The sequence below is a fragment of the Setaria viridis genome, chromosome 4 (assembly GCF_005286985.2).
Source record: "Setaria viridis chromosome 4, Setaria_viridis_v4.0, whole genome shotgun sequence".
NCBI lineage: Eukaryota > Viridiplantae > Streptophyta > Magnoliopsida > Poales > Poaceae > Setaria > Setaria viridis.
In genome coordinates this window covers 1,190,529-1,213,397 of record NC_048266.2, presented here as the reverse complement: position 1 = coordinate 1,213,397, position 22,869 = coordinate 1,190,529, and the positions used below count along the sequence as shown (strand labels likewise).

At 47.8% G+C, this 22,869-nt stretch overlaps 2 protein-coding genes across 3 annotated transcripts; one reads left to right on the top strand and one right to left on the bottom strand.

Annotated features, from left to right (window-relative positions):
- Positions 1-11,276: 11,276 nt before the first annotated feature.
- LOC117853204 (protein SRG1) lies at positions 11,277-12,946 on the bottom strand. 2 transcript variants are annotated; one of them, XM_034735583.2, is made up of 3 exons: positions 12,562-12,930; positions 11,855-12,457; positions 11,277-11,766 (listed from the first exon to the last, which is right to left on the bottom strand). In XM_034735583.2, the coding sequence occupies exons 1-3, from the start codon at positions 12,808-12,810 to the stop codon at positions 11,482-11,484; spliced, it is 1,137 nt and encodes a 378-aa protein (XP_034591474.1). In that variant the 5' UTR covers positions 12,811-12,930; the 3' UTR covers positions 11,277-11,481. The 2 variants fall into 2 exon arrangements, with proteins under 2 accessions (XP_034591474.1, XP_034591473.1); XM_034735582.2 differs by having other exon boundaries at positions 11,277-12,457; positions 12,562-12,946.
- A 3,435-nt stretch (positions 12,947-16,381) lies between these two features.
- LOC117854019 (protein DWARF AND LOW-TILLERING) lies at positions 16,382-19,503 on the top strand. The gene has a single exon (XM_034736299.2). It carries the CDS (start codon positions 17,229-17,231, stop codon positions 19,062-19,064), a length of 1,836 nt encoding a protein of 611 aa, XP_034592190.1. The 5' UTR covers positions 16,382-17,228; the 3' UTR covers positions 19,065-19,503.
- Positions 19,504-22,869: the final 3,366 nt, after the last annotated feature.

Below are 22,869 nucleotides of genomic sequence, written 5' to 3'. Positions count from 1 at the left end.
CACTTGTTGCTCCAGAGCACACCAAGCAATGTACTCCGGGTTAGGCACCTTCGTCGGCTTCTCTCCAATCTTGCTATCGATCTCAGTAGGGGGGGCGACGTTGGTGCCATCCAAATAGCCCTGCAGCTGCGCTCCTCACAGCACGAGCATGACTTGAGCTTTCCATAATGGGAAATTCGTCTTGGAGAGCTTCTCGGTGATGATTTGGCCTAGCAGTGGCGTAGCGGCGGCAACAGACGACGAGCTCGCCATTGCGCAGGAAGATTTTGGTGGATGATGGCTAGATGTATTTCTGGGAGGTGGCTCTGATTACCATGTGAGTAACCAGGATAATTAGGGAAGCGTTCTCACCTCCGTAGAGGCCGCGTACCTTTATTTGTATAGGCAAGGAAGCACTCCCTGCGTGGTTTACAAGATTGCAATCTCGGTTGGTTGTTGAGGCCGATTCATCTAGGGAGTTTGTTACAACAACTCTACAACAACTCTATCCGCTATCTACAAGGAGTCCTAAATGAATCGGCTACAATCCAAACCGGTTACAACTGATACATGTTTATGTAACAGAGATGATCCATGGACCATGGCCAAGCAGGTACTTTGACTTTGAAAGGTGTCAGTTGTCCCAACTTCCAGGCTTTAAGAAAACTAGTATTCAAGAACGTGTTCAAGAAATTGAAACATTGTTTCAAGAGCTTGTCGAAACAGAATTTACAGGCATACCGGAAAGCATGAGCTAGTGAAGCATGAGGATGTAGCAGGAATGCAGGAGTTTGGGGGACGGGTAGTATGGCACTTAGCTTTCTTGGCCTCCTCTGCTTCAAATCCGAGTGCCCAGTTTGCCACTCTTTGATCGCAGGGTTGCAGTGCAAAGGCATTTGGATTCCATGGAAAATGTGCAAACTGCCTTGGTCCAAGCTGAAGCCTTACAAAGTATGCACTTGGTGGTTGTTTGTAAGATCATGCGCTGCAGCACTCACTTATTCTTTGTTAAAACTGTCAAATTGTTCGCATTGTGTGCTTGTAAAAACTCATGTTAGAGAACTACTAGGAATTCGGAGCAACTGTCAGAGTTCAGAGAATTACATACGGAGTGGGCTCAACTCAACTTGCAGGACAAAATTGAATTGAGTTTGCCAATGCATCACCCCGATGCGTGTTCAGCCGTAACTAGCTAGTTTTATCTTAACGAAACTGGTACAAATTGAAATTTCTCTTCTTTCGTTAGGGCAACCAATCACCAGCCATCAAGTATTTGCTTTCTCATATTGGCATCATTTGCTTTCAGTTTCCTCTAAAATCTCAGCTCATTGTTTCCCTTCCATTTGCAGGACATAAGCTGGTTTTGGACGAAATGAAATTGCTGTTTAAGATAGTCGAATAGATGCAAAGTTTCACATCATCCCCTGTTCTAATGAAAGACAACTGGATAGCACATACACAAAATGCTGCAAGGCTCTGGAGCTATAAAATGAGCCGGAGGCCAAAACTTGTGTTCAATTAAAAGCATGATCATCGGTAAGAAGAGCATGTCAATTTCACGAGAGGAAAGCACTTGTGTTGAATTAAAAGCATGATCATTCGGTAAGAAGAGCATGTCAATTTCACAAGAGAAAGGCACAAAGAAATCGAATACGTTCAATGTACTAAGGACAAAATTTTACAGTTGAGCAAAGGTCAAGCTAAATGGTTTGCTCATGAGAAATTAATGCATCAAGATGTTATCCTTGAATGACGCATTCAGCTAACAACATTACAGACCTATTCGCACCCACAGACCGATAGTCTGAAACAACAATAAGACTGGCTCAAGGGTTAAAATAAAACCAGAGTGCAATATTGGGTGATTTGTGCAATTTTGCCTTGTGCTGCCCGCCACATGCAGGAACCAAACAATGGTCTCCTGTATGGATCATTTGACAAGATGTCAGTGATCTGCAAAAGGGATTGATGCCCTGAACAATAATTGTGCTTGCTACGTAATTCGAACATGATGCAACTCGGCTCTGTTTCTTTCGTACTTTTTTTGAGCGACCATGACGACAGGCTCTGTTTCTTTCTTCTTTCTTTTTAAAAAAACTGAATGTTTGGCAGGACCGCTAGCTGTCGTTTTGTTGAAGAATCAAAATATTCACAGCACATTGATTAATTCAATGCTTAGTAGTTTACCATGCACATGATGTCATTTTTTGCAATACCAAAATGAGTCCTTAAAAACTATATTATTTCCGATCAAGATTCTTTTAGCAAAATGATGAACAGAAACCTAAGTACCGATTAGTCAAATGGGATATCCTAGGACAACAAAAGACCAAGGTGGGCTAGAGATACTCAATCTTGATACTAAGAATACAGTCATTCTTAACAAATGCTCTGTAGATTTCTCACAACCAAAGAGAAATTAGCAACACTTGTTACAAAACAAGTATCTCGTTCCAAGCCGTTTTCCTAGGTATAATGTAAAAAATGAGGACTCTTATTTTTGGACAAGTCTTATAAAGGTCAAACAGGATTTTCTTCACTTTAGTACTTTCACTATCAAAGATGGATCGCAGATTAGGTTTTGGGAAGAATGTGTGGCGGCTAGGCGCTAGGACATTGCCCGAACAATATATGTCTCTACATTATAGTCCATCATATACAGGATACTATTGTAAAAGTGCTAATCTCACCTCACCTCCTAATCTCTCGTGGAGAAGAGACTTAATTGGGAACAAGTTAGTAATGTGGAATAATCTCCTACGAGGCACATGAGAGGCAATTTAGTCTACGTATTATGTGTCATTAATGTGTCTATTCGATCTCTTTCCAACATTTTATAAGGTTCCGTGATCTCTTTCCAACATTTTATAAATTATAAGGTTGTGTGCACCTTGGTTATGCAGAGGCTGTGAGAGTTTTAAAAGTTTTGTATCACCTTGATGTAACAATTTAAAATTAGTAAAACTTCTCATTTTGAAAAAAAAAATCACAGCACATATTTCTTAGTTGAAGATGCGTGAAAGTAAAAAAAAAAATGAAGGAAAAAACACCTCCAGAGATGCAGCTTTTAAAGTAGCCTTTCCCTGCTCGGTTTCAGCCATGATTCAATTTCCACGAGTCGAAAAGGAGAAGGAAAACATTATTTCATTTTCCTAGCCCCTAGCTAAACGTGAGAAGGCATTACACTGAGCGCGGGAATATGAGCAGATACCTACATGGCATTTCTGTGACTCTCGGCAGCTCTGGCCTCTGGAAGCAAGGGCCAGCAATAATACACCAGTCAAAGATACAGAGCATGAGAGCAAGCAAAAGCAAGCACATCCAGAAAAGCCTACAACCGAAAGCACACTAGGGCAAAAGAACAAACAAACATGCGCATCATATCACAGTACAGTCGCTCAATATATAGTCCATGCGCGATGAAATTCACACAAATCCAATAGTGCTTGATCCAGCTCACTGGAATAGCTGCTCTGTTTTCTGATTCCTTTCCTTTCTCCTTTTTCTAAAACACGCCTCCTAGATTTGACATTTGAGGCACACGAAATCCGAGGACCAAAGGAATAAAATAAAGCTCTAGGTTCTGAGAGTGTACTGTGTGCTGGTCAGTTGGTAAGAAGCGAGGGGGCGATTTGACAAAAGAGAATTGCTGCCAATGAAGAATCATCGGCCTGTTCGCTCAGCTTATAAGCCGGCTGAAAAGCTGAAACGGCTGATTTGTTGTGAGAGGAAAACACTGTTTGGTGGCTGATAAGCCGGCTGAATAAGCTGAAGCGAACAGGCCGTATATCATGCTTCCCCTCGTGCAATCCAATAGTCCATCTGACTTTACTGCTCTGTCTTTTTATTCCTTTCTCCTTTCTCTAAAACACGCCTCCTAGATTTAGGTACATGAAATCCGAGGATTTTAAATGAAGGGCTCATTGTTAAGTTTTTTTTAAAGGAGGCAGGAGCACTACCAATTCATTTAAGAAGGTACTCCCTCCGTCCCAAATTATAGGTCGTTTATAAACTTTGTTATGCACTTAGATATACCCGATGTCTAGATGCATAATAATATCTATGTATCTATAAAAGTCAAAACGACATATAATTTGGAACGAAGGGAGTAGAAATTTAAAGTTACATATAGTTCAATATTACAGATAAGGAGATTAACTCGACTCTGAAACATCAAAAATGGAAATTAAGATACACCGTCCAATTCAAGGCTTCCACATGCTTGACGTTTCATGGCGATGTCCTCTTGAATTTTTTCCGGAACGTGATTGGCCGTAGCTCCTGATTCTGAAAAATTCTTCTATTCCTTTCATTCCACATGTTCCATGCTGTGATGGTCATGATCGCCGCCTTAGAGCGCCTTTGTTTTATGCTCAACGATTTCAGTTGGCCATTCCACCACGCTTGCAGTTCCTGGTCATCATCAGTTGGAGTAGCAACCTGTTCCCCCGTCCATTTGCTTACCAATAGCCAGACTTCTTTTGAATAACTGCATTGTAAACATAGATGAGCTGCAGTCTCGAATTTCTAATCACACAGTGGGCAAATGGTGTTACATTGCAAATTCCTAGCAAGGATCTTGTCAGCTGTCAATAATTGTTAAGTTTTGCAGACTACAAAAATATGGTGCGATCAACATACTCTTTATTGGTTATTATTTTGGTGGAAGCACAAAACGATACATCTGTCCCAAATTACTCATATTGTGTTTGGTCTAAGTCGAATTTGTCTAATTTTGGTTAAGTTTATTGAAAGATATAATGGTATCTGTGGTACTAAAGTTGTTTCATTCAATCTAATCGCCATGAATGTATTTTGATAGATTATTTATTTGGTAATTTAATTGGTCAACAATAGGCAAGTTTGATTAGGACAAACCCAAAATGAATAGTACTTTGGACGGAGAGAGATATCGTGACTCTGATAAAGACTACAATAGCTCCAGATGAGTGAATAACGAGCTAAACCAATTCATCCTATACGTAGTGGGGTGGGTTTTTGCACCGGAGCTAAGCAAGGGTGTGGAGTGTGGACCAACACAACAATAAAACTAGCTCAAGGGTGTAAATAAAACCGGTGTGCAATATTAATTTTGGGGGATTTGTGCAATTTTGCCTTGCGCTTGATGAGTGCTGCCCGACACATGCACGAACCGAACAACGGTGTCTCCTGTGTGCCTGTGTGGATCATTTGACAAGAGGTATGCAAAAGGGGACGGATGGATGCCAAGGCGAATAGGGCCATGTTTAGCTCCCTCAAAACTCCCAACTTTGACACTATGCAAAAAGAAGATTTTCCATCATATCAAACTTACAGTACATGCATGGAGTACTAAATATAGACGAAATCAAAAACTAATTGTAAAGTTTTGTTGTACTTTGCGAGACGAATCTTTTGAGCCTAATTAATCAATATTTAGATAATAATTCACAAATACAAACAAAACGCTACAGTGTGCTACAGTGCTATAACAGTAATTTTGCACCTCCAAACTTTGAGCAACTAAACCAGACCTAGACAGCGCAAGCAAAAGCAAATAAACGTGCGCATCATGTCACAGTACAGTCTCTCGGTACGTATATGGTAGATGCACGATGAAACATTTCCAGCGGGTGGCAAGAGGGGATTGCAGAGTGTCGTCAGTCGCCTGGATCTCTCCACCTTGGTAAGTCCTTAAATTTCTCTAGTCTGGGTAGGATTTTCTTCCGTTAAAGCTCCTTGTGCCTCTGTGCTAACGACTTCAAGTTCGGCAAGCAGCTGACCACCATGGACTACTGCCCGGTGGTTCCGGCTGCCCACATCGAGGCAACCTTCCACAAGAAGATTAGAGGGCAGATATGGAAAGTTAACTCGCTGCTGCTCATTGAAGCTGTCCTGGCAGGAGTCATGGTTGGAATAGGCGCCTTCGGCCAGCGCTACCGCCGCCACCCCTTCACCCGCTTAATCTTCCTCGGAGCCACCACGCTGTTCTTACCCATCATCTCCTCTGTCGTCTCCACCATCGGCAGCGAGCCTAATTTCGTCATTAATTTCTCACCAGAATTTCCATATCATCTGTCAGCGTTGGTTGCAACATGCGATGCAAGCAATCACTCGTTCGTTCTAGTAATGTGGGCATTCCTTGTTCAGATCGTCATGATCAATACTAGTGTAATAGTCTCTGTTGACGAGAGGGAAGGCCAAAGCACAAGTCCGCCTTTGGAGCTGCTTGTCAAGGGGGGCTGGACCCTTTACCTTGGTGTCACCGCCAACAAGGGTTCTCCCTGGATCTCCATTTACCTGGGATCTGTCACACCTTTTGCTCTCCTCGGTACCAAAATAGTTGTCCAATGGTATGCCTCTAGAACTGCACGGCGGTCCTTTTCACTCGGACGCAATCCTGGACTTGTTTTTGTTTACATGCAGCAACTACAAGCAGGAGAGGCAAGTCAAGATGCTGCTGAACCACCGGTATCTGTGGATGTACCACCACTCTTGGTTATGAGAGAAGACGAGAAAAAAGTGGAGGTGCAGCCTGGCGGGTATGCATTCAAGGATGATTATTCTGGGACAACGTTGATCAGCAATATTGATCCTGTAACCCTTGACAGGATCTGGCAGTTGGATAGCGCGCTTCCCATCTCAACACCACCACTAAAACATTTATGCCTGTCCTTGGCACTGTTCAAGTTGTTGCGGTGTCGATTTGCAAGGTACCATCTCACTAATGCTGGCTCTATGGGGACACTCAACTTTTTCCGGAGCTTGGTTCTGAAAGCCGATGATCATGATACGGTATTTGGGGCGATTGCCGATGAGCTTTCTTTTGTTCATGATTATTATTATTCATCTCTCCCCAACTCCTATTCCAAGCCTTGGCTACCCATCTTGTTTATCCTCCTCTCACTCTTGGACATAGGAATGTGCATCCTGTTTTTAGTGGTAACCACAAATAACCTAATTTTTTCCTCAAAGGATCCGCAAATTACCTGTTTCATATGGTGTACTGCTGAGGGACAAATGGTAGGTCCACCGATGGCAACGTTCATTGGAATGTTTTACTTCGACTTGGTGCCACTACTTTCGCTTCTTGTGTTAGCGGTGGTAGCTGAGGTCAGGGACATGTCATCTTACATTTGCTCTAACTGGACCAAAGTTTCCCTTATCTGCCGCTATGTAAACCGCGCCTCTTTGCAGCATTCAATTTGCATGCAGAGATGGGTTAGTCTTCTGTTACGATGCAGATGCAAGCTTATGAAGCACTGGGATGAAAAAATGAGCCAGTGCTCAGTACTGGTACTTCCACCAAGAACAAACCAACTACTTGTCAGGCGTCTCTTTCGTCTGCCAGACCGTGGGAGGAATGTCAAGATGCCAGCGGCCGTGAAGGTTTGCATCTTCAATGCACTGACAAGTGTCATCAACGGAAGCTGCTTATTAAGCAATGGTGTAGAATCTCTGCACAGAAGCCAAGTTGGTGATAACTTCATCTGGGCTTGCCATGGCAAAGGTGCATCTGATATCATACTTGTATGGCATATTGCCACATGCATCCTTGAAGTGAAGCAATATGATCAGGATTCCAATTCTGATCATAAGATCGCTGCCACTCACTTGTCACGGTACTGCGCATACCTAGTGAACTGGTGTCCGGAGCTTCTTCCCGACAACAAAGCGTGGAGCAAGAGCCTGTACGAGGCAGTCAAGAAGGATGTAAAGTGCGCGCTTGCTGAGCACCCTGCGTCAGGGTCGTCGACGCCGGAGGATGAGCATCGAAAGCTGGTCGAATTGCTGCAAGCCAACTCCAAGCATGAGCTGCTGAAGAATGGGGTGAAGCTTGGAATGCTGCTGGTGGACACATTCAACGATGAGGAGGCAATGTGGAAGCTGCTGGCCGACTTCTGGTCGGAGCTGATCCTGTACGTCGCGCCTTCGGACAACCTCGAAGGGCACAAGGAGGCCATTGCCAGGGGTGGCGAGCTGATAACGCTGCTATGGGCAATGCTCTTCCATGCCGGGATCGCCAGCAGGACAGGTGAGCACGACGGCGCCACTGCTACCTCGGGTAGTGCGGTTTAGTATAATGGAGTCTTCATCTGTTTATTCAGGCACGCTTAGTGTCTTACGTGGTTGGTTTTGTTGTATCGTGTCATCTCTGTTTGAGACTACTGATTCCTCCTTGTTTTGGATTCTTAAAATTTGTGGTGGGGTGTGTGCACTTTGTTTCTGTAGTATGTGTATGTAGTTCATTTAAGATTCCGCTTTTCTGACTGACGATGTTGCGACTGTATCTTCATAATCTGAGTCTCAGCTGTAATAACAAGTATTGTCCGATGTCCTGTCTTGTTTGTCAAGAAGACTTGAGATTCACAGATTCAGGGCTGCAGGCATCTCTGTGTTCTTCTTTTAGTTCTATTTCTCCTCTGAGTTTCGCCGTCAGGACAGGAGCCCATGAAATGCCGGCTCGTCCAATTTACCCTCTGCTCGCTGGCCGACCGGCCACACCGCCGTGGCAACGGAGCGGCCGCCGCTTCCTCCTCCAGGCTCCGTCCGTTTGGCAAATTGTGCTTGGTCACGCGGCGAGGAGGCATGGTGGCAGGCGACGGCCGACGGGGGAGCTGAAAAGGCGTGCTCGCAGGTGGCAGAGGCGACCATGGATGGCCTTCCGCACGGCAGCCAGCCGTGGCAGCCACTGCCTCCGGATGGCGACGGAAGGAGTGTAGCGGCCGGCGTGGATTCAAGCACGCGTAAAAATATCAAAAAAAAATCAAAACGACATGTAATTTGAAACAAAAGGAGCTACGGAGGTAGCATGTTCATAAGATATTCGCCCTTTGGAGTTGATGGAAGATGTGCGAATGCCTTGGTCCAAACTGAAGCAGAAGTGCACACTTGGTTAAAACCATCAGATTGTTCACATTGTGCACTTGTGAATCAACGTAGTCTATTTGAGGTACTTAGGTGGTGTTTGGTTAGCTCAAATGTAACATAATTTGATTACTGAAGGTAACAAATCCCATTACATATGTTTGGTTGCGGTGGTTTGTAATCAATTGATACTGTAATCGAATCCCTTGCCTAAATAATATCTATACAAGCTTGTTACCCCTCCTCCCCCACCGTAATTACATATAGCACCCATCGTAATCTGATTACCTTACCAGAGTGCAACCAAAAAAAGAAGGTAATCACCTATTCCGCCGCCATATACACTGTAATCTGATTTCCTTTACGTTTACGTTTACCTACCTTAGCACAGACAAACACTGTCTTTAGTGTTTTAGGATAAATCTCAAGCTACGCTGGCCGCCGGCGGCCGTACATCGCCGGTCAGTTCGGCTCAGTTACTGATTCAGACGGCAATCCAATCTCTCCATTAAAAAGCAGGAAGCAGACTTGTTCATGGCGCGTTCACCAACCTCTCTCACTTGCATGCTAATAGGTCGGCTCACTTAGCGACCCCACCTGGCCCAGCTTAACTCGTGTTGGGCCTCCGCTTGCGTTTATCCTGCGGCCCATTGCCTTCAGTTGATGCAAACCAAACAATGCAGAACGTGCCTTATATTGGCAGCATTTACTTTCAATTTCCTCTAAAATCTCAGCTCAGAGTTTTGTTTTTCATTTGCACAACATAAGTTGGACCAAATGAATTTTTTGTCCAACATTGTTGAACATATGCAAGTTTCACCTCATCTCATGTCCTAATGAGAGGCAGCTAGATAACACAAACACAAAAATATTGCAAGCCTCTGGAGCTACAAAACAGCCAGAGGCCAATCTTCTGTAAATAAAAAGGCATGATCATTGGGGTGAGCATGAAATTTTCACAAGAGAAAGGCACAAAAAAGTGAAGAGGTTCAGTGAACTAAGGACAAAAATTTATAGTTGAGCAGAAGTCATGCTAAATGTTATGCTCATGTTATCCTTGAATGACGCGCAAATCTAAGAACTTTACAGCCATCCGTACCAGCACTTGAATTTGACAGTCAGAATTAGGGTTTTTCATTTTAATTTTGGGATTTTTAATGCACCCAGTTTTAACTCCATTTTTCTCTGTTTGGCTAAGTTGAACTTTTTTTCAGGAATCACAAACCAAAATAAATTAAATACTTCCTGATGTCGAATTCAAAAAGCCACCGATCAGTCCATCACATTTTCAGGATCAAAATAAAAAAAGTGGTGCTCGTAAAGAAAAGAGATCATACATTTGGCAAAGTGCCGAGTACAGCATACATTTAGTGAAGTAAAACACTCCCTCATCCCAAACTATAGTTCGCTTTGACATTTTTAAATGCATAATAAAATTTATGTATCTAAACATAACACATAACTAACACATAACTAGATGCACGGTAAAAACTATGTATAAAAAAAGCTAAAACGGATATATTATATATTTCATGATAAGGGATCTCTGCCATGGAACGGAAGTTTGGAGATGCTCCGGTCCAGGCACCGCGCCTGTTGAAATGGCTAACAAAGCCATGGCTGAGGTCTTTTCAGTTTCAGACTCAGTGGTGATTTGGTGACTGATCGAACATAGCATAGGATTAGCTGGATGCGGCTGCTCTCACCAGCTGCGGCGATGAAAAAGGCACTGCGCGTGCAGGTTCGAGCAAGAGGCGGTGGGAGAGCGGCAGCCACCGCGGACTGCAAATTGCGAACGCGCGCGGGAGATTGCGCAGGACGAGCAGGTAGAGCCGTAGAGGTATAATAAGGTAAGCAAGAAACAGCCAAGTTTCAGTGAAACCATTTGTCCTCTTTATTCACTAAATGATAATTATGATAAGGGTTGTTCCTGCAATAGTATTTGGAGAGATGGAGGTGTCAGAATATTTGAGAACTTTTTTCTCTAAAATAATGCTAGTGTGACTTGCCACCAAAATTCTAAAAATATGCTAGGGCCATTTGCCACCAAAAATCACCGATGTTGCTGGTCAATCGTGGGTTGCCAGTTTGCCACCGTCCATCCAAGGCTCAATAGCAATTAGTCATTTGCAGTTTCCTCTAAAATCTCAACTCTCATTACACCGATAATTTTGTTCCTGAAATAGTAGCTCAAGATGATTGACTGGGTGTAAAGTTTCATCTTGTCTCATGTCCTGATTGAAGACGGCAATGTAAAACATACACAAAGGGGACTGGAGAAGGACAGTGGCCAAGGTTCTGTCAACCAGCAGTTTTATAGTGAGTAACATTCACATCCGTTCATGCAAAAACGATGAAAAATGTGGTCCATTAGCATGAGCATTGGGTAAGGGCATACATTTTCACAAAAGAGGGTGAAGAGGTTCAGTGAATTGAGGACCAAATTTCAGTTGAGCAAAAGTCTGGTGCCAAGTGGTATTATTGCTCATGAGCAGTGTGTGAGAAATGCATCAAAATGTTGTCCTTCAATGATGCTAACCTGTACAATGGGGAAGCAGAGAAACCTACACATGCAGGCAGCCACCGATTCACTTCACAGAAGCTTGGCAACAAACAGATCGATGGATGAAACTTCCCTACACAGCGAATCGATCATCAGCCATCCTCGCTCCTTGCTCCAGAATCACGTTCAGCTGCTGAGATCTTCACCGTGTCCATGGCTCGTCCCCCTCTGGCGAACATCTCGAACAGCACCGCTAGGTAGTCCTTGGTCGTCGTCTTCCCGTACCGCCTCGACCTCTTCTCGTCCACCAGCTCCGGCAGCGGCTCGATCACCTTCTCCGAGTCCAGCGTGTAGAACATCGCCAGCGACACCCGGTCGCGCTCCGCGTTCGTCACCGCCCTGTGCACCGGGCTCACGAAGAACCCATTGCTCATTATCTGCAAGATCGAATTCATCGCCCATCATCGATCGAGAAGAAAGATTGCTTGGCCGCACAAACCTAATCGTTGCAACGTGTAGAGAAACCTCTATGGCGTCGCCGACGTTGACTAGCAGCGCGTTGGGAACGATGGGCACGTCGTACCATACGCCGGCGCCGTCGTTCGGCTTCTGCACCTGGAGCCCGCTGACGGCGTCGTCGATGAGGACGACGGTGATCACCGATGCGTCGGAGTGGGGTTTCAGGCCGACGACGAGGTCCGGCCTGGGGCAGCGCGGGTAGTAGTTGAACCTGGCGTGCGTCATGGCGACGCCCTCGCCCATCATGCCGGCGAAGCGGCCCTCGTGCAGGTCCAGCACTCTGGCGAGGCCGGCGAGCACGACGCCGGCGATGGCCCGGCACCTGGAGGTGTACTCGCGCAGGACGCCGGCGAACGCAGGAGGCTGCGCCGGCCAGAGGCTGCTGACCACACGGGACTCGGGCTCCACGAAGAGGTAGAGCCTGTCGCACCAGTCCAGGATCTGGTCCTCCGACAACACCATGTCGTTGCCGTACCCTTCGAACCTGAACTCCCTCCCGTTCACCAGGTTGGAGTACTTCTGCTTCTCTTCGAGCGGGAGGTTGAAAAAATCCCTCGTCACTTGCATCATCTGAGCGAGGAATCCTGGCTCCATCCCATGACCAACAGCCTGGACAGGGACCGATCCAAATTGAGCTTTAGTAGCTTTGTCGGATCGATCACCTCGTGATACACCAGAAAACAACAAGAGGAAGGGAGAGGCTTTATTATTACCAGGAAGAGGCCCCAGTTCTGCAGGGCGGACCGGAGCTTGGCGACCTCGTCGGCGCCACCGTCGTCGTCAGCAGCAGTCAGCCGGCTGAGGTCAACGATGGGAATGGGCTCGGGCATGGTGGCGGCCGCAGCCGCGGCGGGACGATCTTGCTCGCGGACCACGTACCGGCTCGGTGGCTCCTGCACGCCGGTGGCCAGCTCCTGCACGATCGGCGGTATCTTCCATGGTTGGGCTTGGTCCTCGGCCATGGTTGCAGCTTTGGTTGTCAGTCGTCACTGTTGTCAGTCCTCAACCTACACTGGCTGTTTTTTTTTTCTTAGCCGTGGACGGCACTTTTGTTGCAATTCTTTGAAGAAAGCGGTAGATTATTAGTTAGATGCAGACAACAGACATGAAATATTTGAGCAAAGTGGTTGGACGACTTTGATCCGTGTTGGTTGACATTTGTCGTATGTAACAGGTAGTACTTACTAATGCATATGTGCTGGTGCACTACGACCATGTTTAATATGGTTAATAGGTGCTGTTCCACATAAGAAAAAAACATCTCATACTTATAAAGTATAATAATCTATGAAAAATGCTTGGCCATCAATAATACATGTCTAATGGTAAGTATGGAAAATCCATGAACACAAAAAGTCTTCAGCTATGGACATTGGACCTTAAAAGGCTTTGAATTGGCAACACCCACTTTCAGTTTCTTCTAAGCTCTCAACTCATAGTCTTATATGCACGGCATAAGTTTATTTTAGAGCAAATAGAATTGCAGCTCAAGGTGGTTTGACTGGGCGCGGACAGTTAGCAGAGTCTAATCTAATCTCATGCATGTGTCCTTATGGGAGCTAGCAAAGATAACAAAGATACACAAATGATGCAAGGGTATATACGGAGTTTTACAAGGAGCCAGAGGCCAACTCCATACCCTTGCTGCCTCGCATCAATGGTTTTATTTGTAGCGAGGACCGTTCATGCATGAGTGGTAGCATGATTCATGAAAATTGTGGTTCATCAACATGGCCATAAGTAAGAAAAGCATGAATGTTGAATGCATGCCATTTTCACGGTCAACTATAGGTAATAAAAAGTACGAAGAAGATTATACTGTATCATACCATTAACTCCATAGTACCTTTCAAATCCTCCTAGCCGCTATCCTAAAGTCAATAGGCTAATACCAGTTTCAGAATTGGAAGAAGCAGTAGAAGGTTCACCATCAGAAAGGCATGGGACAACAAACTCTCTTAAATCGCAGATTTGGGAAGGAATATGTGAAGGGCATGATGTTCTGAAGCAAGGTTTGATTCAGAGAATTTACCTTGCTATTAAGTTGATATTTTTTATGATCTCTTGCGGAACCAAACATGGCCTCTACTATTTTCTCTCGATCGTCCAGCTTTTTGCTTATGGGGATCAGTACGTGATGTAAGTAATGCGTCCATAACGGCTATAGATTAGCATACACAATGTCACCTAAACTGAAATTAAAAGAAGAAACTGACTTGATGGTTCAGAATCAGCAGAAACATTAGGGGTTTAGGATGTTGAATAATTAGAGAAATATAGTATTAAATTCCAAACTAAATAAATTATGACAAGAACAAATAATCCTAACTTGCAATTCTCTAACATGATTAAATAGTTATTTTGCGAAACGATTTTCTCCTGTTAGTTGAACTAAATTTACAGGTGTGTATCAGCTGCGCACCTCACATAAACCAAATATTGTTTAAAAAGAAAACAAAGAACGAGCTAGAGAGGTCAGGTTAGCATGCAGCCATGCAAAACTAGGGGAAGAGTTGCGTAAAATAATCTTTTTTTAGAAACAGTACATCTCTTATTTCTTCTATCTTTTATTAATCAATTTATCCACTCAAATTCAATGGCTCAGATTGATTTGACCTCACAGCTGATGGAAGATAAATTGAGTACCATAACAACAACTATGGTCACACCCTGAACGAAGCTTTGAGTTGACAGCCCCCACTTTCAGTTTCCTCTAAGCTCTCAGCTCAGTCTTATGTATGCGCGGCATAAGTTTGTCTTAGAGCAAATAGAATTGCAGCTCAAGGTGGTTGATTGCGTCCAGACCGCATAGTTTAATCTCATCTCATGTGTCCTGATGAGAGGCAGCAAAGATAAAAGATACGCAGATGATTTAAGGGTATGGAGCTATAAAAGGAGACAGAGGTCAAAACCCCCATATAGCTCAATATATAGTTCGTAGTGAGGACTGTTCGTTCATGAGTTGTGCAGAGTGATTCATGATTCATGAAGATTTTGGTTCACCAACATATATAACCATCAAATAAGAAGAGAATGAATGCATACCATTTTCACAGCAAACTACGAGGTACTCCCTTCGTTCTAAATTGTAGATTGTTTTGGTTTTTCTAAGTGCATAATTTTTGTTATGCACTTAGACATAGTACTTGATATATAATAATATCTATGAACCTAGAAAAATTAAAACGATCTATAATTTGGAATGAAGGGAGTAGTACTATATCATGCTTTTACTTTAATCAAGGATGACACCAACTAAGGGGGTGTTTGGGAGCACTCCACTCCAGGAAAAATTGTTTCACTCCACCAACTCCAAAAATTTTGCAGCCAAACGGGTAGATTCACGTTTTTTATGGAGTACCTCAAGAGGTGCTCCAAAAACCTCCTTTTCAGACCTCCTCATGAAGTTGGAGTTATTTACCCACCATTGCCACTAGTTACACAAGTTACCGATTCGTTTATGATTTTTCTATCTTCTCCCTCATCTCCGTTTCCTTCTCCCACGGGCACCCTCCATGGCCAGCGGGGGAAACTCCCCATGGGCCGCAACCGGGACCCATGGCCGACGGGGGCGACCTCCCCCAGGGCGGCGCGGCTACTGATGCTAAACTGCTACTGATGCCAATTAATTGGGATGGCCGTTGGCCCGTGGAGCAAGATGAACACAAAGAAACCACTGCAACGCCTGGCCGTTGGGGGCTCGGGGCTCTACGGATGGAAGCAGGTATAGCGCCGTAGCATAATGGAAATATTATAGACTGTAATTTGCAAGATTAGCAGGTTGCCTGTTAATTTCCTCCTGTTAGGTGAACTGAATTTACAGGGGAATGGTTTGTGTACGTGTATCAAGCTATTCAAGTATCAACCTCACCTCGTGTAAACAAACATACATAGAGAGCACTGTTGGCACTTGGTTTACTAATTACCAGACCGGCATCTCCTAAAAAAAATTACCAGGCCGGGGCCACCACGTAATAATCCAACTGGCTTCCCTAAATGCCAACTCACTTGCTCATTTAAGTAACACGAGGGCATTGAAGAGAGGCGGCACGGGACACGCGTGCGTGCGCCCGTCCTGCACTGCACCGTCAGCAGAGACACGTAGGCAGAACCGTCCGCGTATCGCACAGCAAGCAACGGGCGGTCGCGTGGCGTGGCCCGCACGCGACCGGACGACCCTGCCGAACCACGTGGGCCCATCGTGGGCCACGCGGGCTTCCACGTGGACGGCGTGCCGGGAGAGGAGAGCCCATCGAAGCCATTCAGCCCAACGGTAACAAAGGGGCGAGCGAGGCGGTCACGTGCCGCGCACCTGACTACCACCCCACGGCCCGCAACGCATGGCGGCAACGGTCACATTGACCAAAGGCGAGGCAACCCCACGCAACGGTCACATCCCGGACCACCCCGCCCACGCCCCGCCAGCCGTCCGATCCGGATCTGACGGCCCCCGCGGGCGCCTCGTGATTCGCGCCACCCCACGCCTGCCAGAACGGCCGTCTCCGTCCCCTGGGCCGGGGGGCTTCTTCTCCCTTCCCCCCTTCCCTCGCACCAGAGGAGGAGAGAGCCAGTGAGAGGAGAGACTGGTGAGGGAGAGAGAGAGGCAGAGAGCCACCCACCACCACAGAACAGAGAGCGAGAGAGAGAGGAGTGCTCATGGTGAGGCAAGAGGAGGAGGAGGAGCAGTAGTCGTAGCAGTAGGATCCATTAGGGAATAGGAACACACTAACACAATCCCATTCATCCCCATCGCCACTGCATTGCATCCGATGTTGCGTTGTTAGATCATCATCTTGATTTCTTCCTCTGCTTTTTTTTCGGTTCTTTTTCCTTCGGGTAATGGAGGTGCTGCGGTTCGCCGCTTGCCGCTCGCTGGGCTTCGCCGCCGCCGCCGTCATCGCCGCCGTGCAGGCTCTGCAGAGGATGAGCCGCCGCCCCGGCATGCTCTCCGTCGCCCGATCTTTCTAGATGTTTTAGGCCATTCGTTCTTACAATACATTCTTTGATTCTTTTGTACTTATCCCCATTCTTTCCTGCATATACAGCATAACACATACACATAGCCACCTCATAGAGACGTTAAATTCTTTCTTTTTCCTCCTTTTTACCCAAAGGAAACTGACCAAATTCTTTCCCAGACTTAGATCCTCTGTTTTTAGAGTTCTCCTCTTTCTCTTGTACATCGATCGATCACCAGATCCTCTAGCAGTAGCCAGATAGCAGCAGAGAGAGACAGAGAGGGGAGAAGGAGAGCAGAGCGAGGAGTGAATCAACAGAGAGGAAGAGGAGGAGGAGGAGGAAGAAGACTAAGAGGAAGCCGCAGAGGAGGAGAGGAGTAGGTCTCTTCTTTTGCCGCATCGCATCCGGCCGCGTCTCCGGGATGTTGGCTGGTTGCTCCTTCTCGTCGTCGAGGCATCAGATGAGCACCGCGCAGCGATTCGACATCCTCCCCTACGGCTTCTCCAAGCGGAGCAACCGCGGCGACGGCGGCGGCGGCGGCGCTCCGCGCGTCGCGGCAGGCGACGCCAGGACCGGCGGCGCCGCCACCTGCTCCTTCCGCGCGCACCCGGCGCCGCCGGTCACCCAGGCGGTGTCCTGGGGCGCCAAACCGGAGCCGGGCGGCAATGGCGCCGGCGGCGTCTGGGAGAGGAGCAGAGCCGTCAAGCGGGCCCATGAGGAGTATGGCGGCCCCGTCGTCCGCGCCAAGCGGACCAGAATGGGCGGCGACGGGGATGAGGTATGGTTCCATCAACCCATTGCAGGGACAGTGCAAGCAGCTGGCGGCGGCGAAGGAGAACAGCCAGAGGAAGAGAAGGCCTTCCTGGTGCCGAGCGCCGCGGCGTTCCCCCACGCGGGGACGTCGTTGGCCGCGGCCAAGGAGGAGGAGTTCAGCAAGTCGCCGTCAAACTCGCCGGCCTCGTCGGGCGGCACGGACGGCGGCTCCTCGGCGGTTCCGCGGCCCGAGCTGCACGCGAGGAACGGCGTGCCGGCACCGGAGGAGGCCGGGCGAGAGGCGATGGAGCTCGTGGTCGCGCTCACCGCGTGCGCCGACTCCCTCGCCGCCCGCAACCACAACGCCGCCAGCTACTACCTGGCGCGGCTCGGCGAGATGGCCTCGCCGGCGGGGCCCACGCCGATGCACCGCGTGGCCGCCTACTTCGCCGAGGCGCTCGCGCTCCGCGTGGTGCGCACGTGGCCACACCTGTTCGACGTCACCCCGCCGCGCGAGCTCACCGACGGCGCCGCTGGCGACGACGACGCCACGGCGCTGCGGATACTCAACGCCGTCACCCCGATCCCGCGGTTCCTCCACTTCACCCTCAACGAGAGGATGCTCCGCGCGTTCGACGGCCACGACCGCGTCCACATCATCGACTTCGACATCAAGCAGGGGCTCCAGTGGCCAGGCCTGCTCCAGAGCCTCGCCATGCGCGCGGTCCCCCCAGCGCACGTGCGCATCACTGGCGTCGGCGAGTCGAGGCAGGAGCTGCAGGAGACTGGCGCGCGGCTGGGCCGCGTGGCCGCCACCCTCGGGCTCGCCTTCGAGTTCCACGCCGTCGTGGACCGGCTCGAGGACGTCCGCCTGTGGATGCTCCACGTCAAGCGCGGCGAGTGCGTCGCCGTGAACTGCGTCCTCGCCGCGCACCGCCTGCTCCGCGACGACACCGGCGCCGCGCTCGCTGACTTCCTCGGGCTCGCGCGCAGCACGGGCGCCGCCATCCTCCTCCTGGGCGAGCACGAGGACGCCCTCAACTCCGGCCGGTGGGAGGCGCGGTTCGCGCGCGCGCTGCGGTACTACGCCGCGGCGTTCGACGCCGTGGACGCGGCCGGGCTGTCGGACGCGAGCCCCGCGAGGCTCAAGGCGGAGGAGATGTTCGCGCGGGAGATCCGCAACGCGGTGGCGTTCGAGGCCGCGGACCGCTTCGAGCGGCACGAGAGCTTCGCCGGGTGGCAGCAGCGTATGGAGGAAGGCGGGTTCCAGAACGCCGGCATCGGCGACCGGGAGGCGATGCAGGGGCGCATGATCGCGAGGATGTTCGCGCCTGGTAACTACAGCGTGCAGGCCCAGGGCGACGGCGAGGGGCTCACGCTCCAGTGGCTGGACCAGCCAATGTACACCGTGTCCGCATGGACGCCGATGGGCGACGGCGGCGGAGGAGGAAGCACGGTGTCTGCGTCCGTCTCCACCACAGCATCCCATTCTCAGCAAAGCTGAATGGGGGAAGAAGGTTAAGTGAAGAAGAAAGAACAGGGTTTTTCAGTGGTTCTTTTGCTGTTAGTGATCATTCGTTAGTTCATTATACAGTCTGACAATTCTTTTATACATCCAGAAGAGCAACAAAAAAACAAAGGAGAAACAAAGATTTGTACTTTTGTTTTATAGTTTGATAGGATGAAAGATTCAATTGTTAGTAGTTGTAATTCTTTATTCTTTTAGCTGCTGAGACCCCCCCTGCAAAATTAGCTGCATGTTATGTAGAAGCAAAGGAGTTGTAGATGTTGGCAGGGTAGCTCACAGCGTATATGGATGTCTCCAGTTACAATACACCATATTATTACATGCAATTCTTTCGCCATATTTGTTTAGATAGTTGCAACTTGTAATCTCTGTTCCGAGTCAGAAGGAAATGGAATCAAATACTATGGTTTTCATCTGGATTTTTGTTGTTGTCAGAAAAAAGAGGTGTAAATTGCTCCTGCTCAACTGCTCTTGGTAGATGGTATTCTGATGCAGCATGTTTTCAGTTGACTGGAACGCCTTAGGATCTGAGTCCTGAATTGTGCTGTCCCTTCCTTCCATTAACTTGATCTCACTGTTAGAAAGTGAGATTGCAGTCACCATTGTCCAGGGCTGAAAGTGCGAAGAAAATGAAACTATAAGAATTGTCATCGCATTTCTTCATATCTGTGTGACTTGTCATATTTGTTCAGAATTAGAATGAAACGGAATCAAGCGAAGTTTCATCATTCACGATGGTTGGTGTAATATAAATATGAAATCCTGCTTTGAAGCATTATGTCGATCCTCTTCTTTCCAGGTATCCTTGTAGAGCCGTTCGAAATCTTCTTTCCAGGTACACCCCTTCTTTTGCGAGAGGCCGAATTATATTTATGTTTGCACAATTACTAACTGAACTTTGTACTTCTTACTCAAAACAGAGCAAAAGAAGAAGAAGAGAGCTGACATGAACTTTGAGATCAGTAGGCAGTATGTATTGAGATCAACAAACATACGCATTGTTCTTTTGCCTTCTGATTCCTTAATAACCATGCCAGAGCTTATTGCCTCAGCTGTTTTTTCCTAACTCCTCAAATATTAAGACGTGCATAGCACGTTTTTCATTAAGAGAGATAGATTACAAAGTTCGAGTTCAAAACAAGAGCAAACGAAACAAGGCGAAGCTAAAAGAACAAAAGCAGGAAAAAAGCTCCTAAAACAATCTGATCCCTAACAGAGAGGCTAAACCAACGAATCCAGCACGCGCCCACAATCTTGCTTCTTCCATGATCACCGACGCCAGAGCTACCGGCTGCAGAGTAGAACGCTCGTGGACTCTTCTATTCCTTTCGCGCCAAATCGACCAAGCGACCAACCAAACAATGGAGTCGAAACCTTTGTGGTGCACCTTTGCAACCTGTTTTTGGGTGTCCATCCACCATTCGGCGATCAGCTGCTTAGCCTGGGTGGCCAGCCCATCCAGCTGAAAGCACCTTAGAATATGGAACCAAGTTTCCTGGCTGAACACGCATCCAGTTAACAGGTGGTCTAAGGTTTCGACCTCCTGAGCACATAGCGCGCAATCATCTCTGTCACGCAGGCCATGGCGGCGTAGTCGGTTGGAGGTCCAGCACTGACCATGAAGTACCAACCACCCAAAAAATCTACATTTCCATGAGACTTGCACTTTCCATAATTGTTGGGCTCCGAACATCAACGTGCGGCCAGGAAGAGAGCACGGTAGGCGAATGCAGAGGACTACTCGCCTAAACTCGACCATTTCCAAATAAATATGTCTTGTTCTTGGTTGAGCGACCATCCACGTAGCCGATCCCAAATCCGAAGGAACTGTAGTACGACCTGAACTGTACGGGCATGAGTGATGTCATGTACCCAACGTCTACCTAGGAGACCATCGCGCACTGTCCTGGAGTTCCTCGTGCGCGTCGACACGGCCTCTCAAAGGTTTGGCACAAGTGCCCTTATGGAGCACCCTCCAATCCAATTGTCCATCCAAAAGAGGGCGCGTTCTCCGTTGCCCACCTCTACTGAGATAGAAGCATCAAAGACAGCTTTGGCGGATGCTGCGTGCGAGAATTTGAAGCCCAACCAAGTTTTTGTCGTGTCAGTGCGGGCAAGCCACAACCATCTTAACCTCAGTGCCGTTCCAATGATTTGAAGCTTTGGGATGCCCAGCCCTCCAATGTCTGTCTGGCAAGAAACGTTTACCCAGGTGACCGCACATTTGCCACTAGAAGCGACCTATGTACCACACCATAAGAATCCCCAGATCAAAGTTTCAATGGCTCTAGTGGCCCAAGGTGCGACCAAGATTGCCATGTACATATGGACAGGGATGGCAGCTAAGGTGGACTTTGCAAGAATTAGGCGGCCACTCCTGTTCAGCAATCTCCCCTTCCAAGGTGGGAGGCGCCTAGCGACCTTGTCGACCAAGGGTTGCATCGCCGCTTTAGGGAGCTTATAGATTGAAAGCGGTACACCTAAGTACGTGCAGGGGAAGTTGGCGATCTGGCAGCCTAGGGTGTCCCTAATCAAAGCAATGTGGTCCTCAGAGCAACGAATAGGGAAAACCTGACTCTTAGTATAGTTAGCGGCTTGACCTATTGCTTTCTCAAAAAGGGAGAGGATCTCTCGGATGATGATAAGATCTTGGACGACCAAGGAGAAGAAAGCGACCACATCGTCAGCGTGCAAAGAAGCACGGAATCTTATTGTGTCTCGACCAAGAGGCTGAAGCGGCTATCTATCGTCAGCTACTTTGATCAAAGTGTGAAAGCATTCCATGACTAGGACGAAGAGCATCGGTGAAAGGGGGTCCCCTTGTCGCAGGCTGCGACCATGATAAATCCTCCTCCCCAGGACCCCATTAAGGAGGATTTTGGTGCTTGCCATGGCAAGGATAGTCGAGATCCAGTTGGTCCACGTACGTGGGCACCCAACCTCAAATAAGAGTTCTAAAAGGAATATCCAGTTAACGGAGTCGAAGGCCTTAGTGAGGTCAATCTTAAACATTATTCTTGGAAGTTTTTTTTACGGCTAGCGCTTTAGCCATCCCAAGCACATATCTGAAGTTATCATGTATTAGGCGACCTTTGATGAAAGCGCTCTGGTTAGGTGAGATGAGCTCATGTAGGTAGGGCGCGAAGCGGTTAGCAAGGGCTTTCGAGAAAATTTTCCCAAAACTATGGATTAGTTTGATGGGTCGGTAATCCCCTAAGGAGGTTGGGTCCGTCTTCTTAGGGATCAAAGTTAGTAACGCATCATTCAGATGATGGAAGCTCCGACAGTCCATCGAGGATAGAGCATCGAAGGCCCTGATGGTATCCCCTTTTATGATCGACCAAGACGACTTGTAGAAGCGGTCCATGAACCCATCAGGAATGGGCGCTTTATCTAGGGGGAGGTCTCTAATGACCTCCCAGATTTCTGCCTCCGTGAAGGGGCGACCAAGGTCCTGGAGGTCCAGCTGCGGGAGGCCCAAAGCCTTGAAGTCTAGGGCACAAGAACGGCAATGGCCGGTCCCTAGGATCGTGTTGAAGTAGTCAAAAGTAGCTGCAGCCTTATCCTCCTCATGAGTCAGTTACCCTCGACCTCTAACGATGTGATGTGGTTCTTGTGCCTTCGATGGTTTGCATGGAGGTGGAAGAATTTAGTGTTAGCGTCACCCTCATGCAGCCATCTCATGCTTGATTTCTAGCAAGCAATAGTACGCTCGAGCGAAGTGAGGCCAAATAATCTGATTTTGAGAAAACGCCGAAGGGATTGTTCTACCGGGGATAGC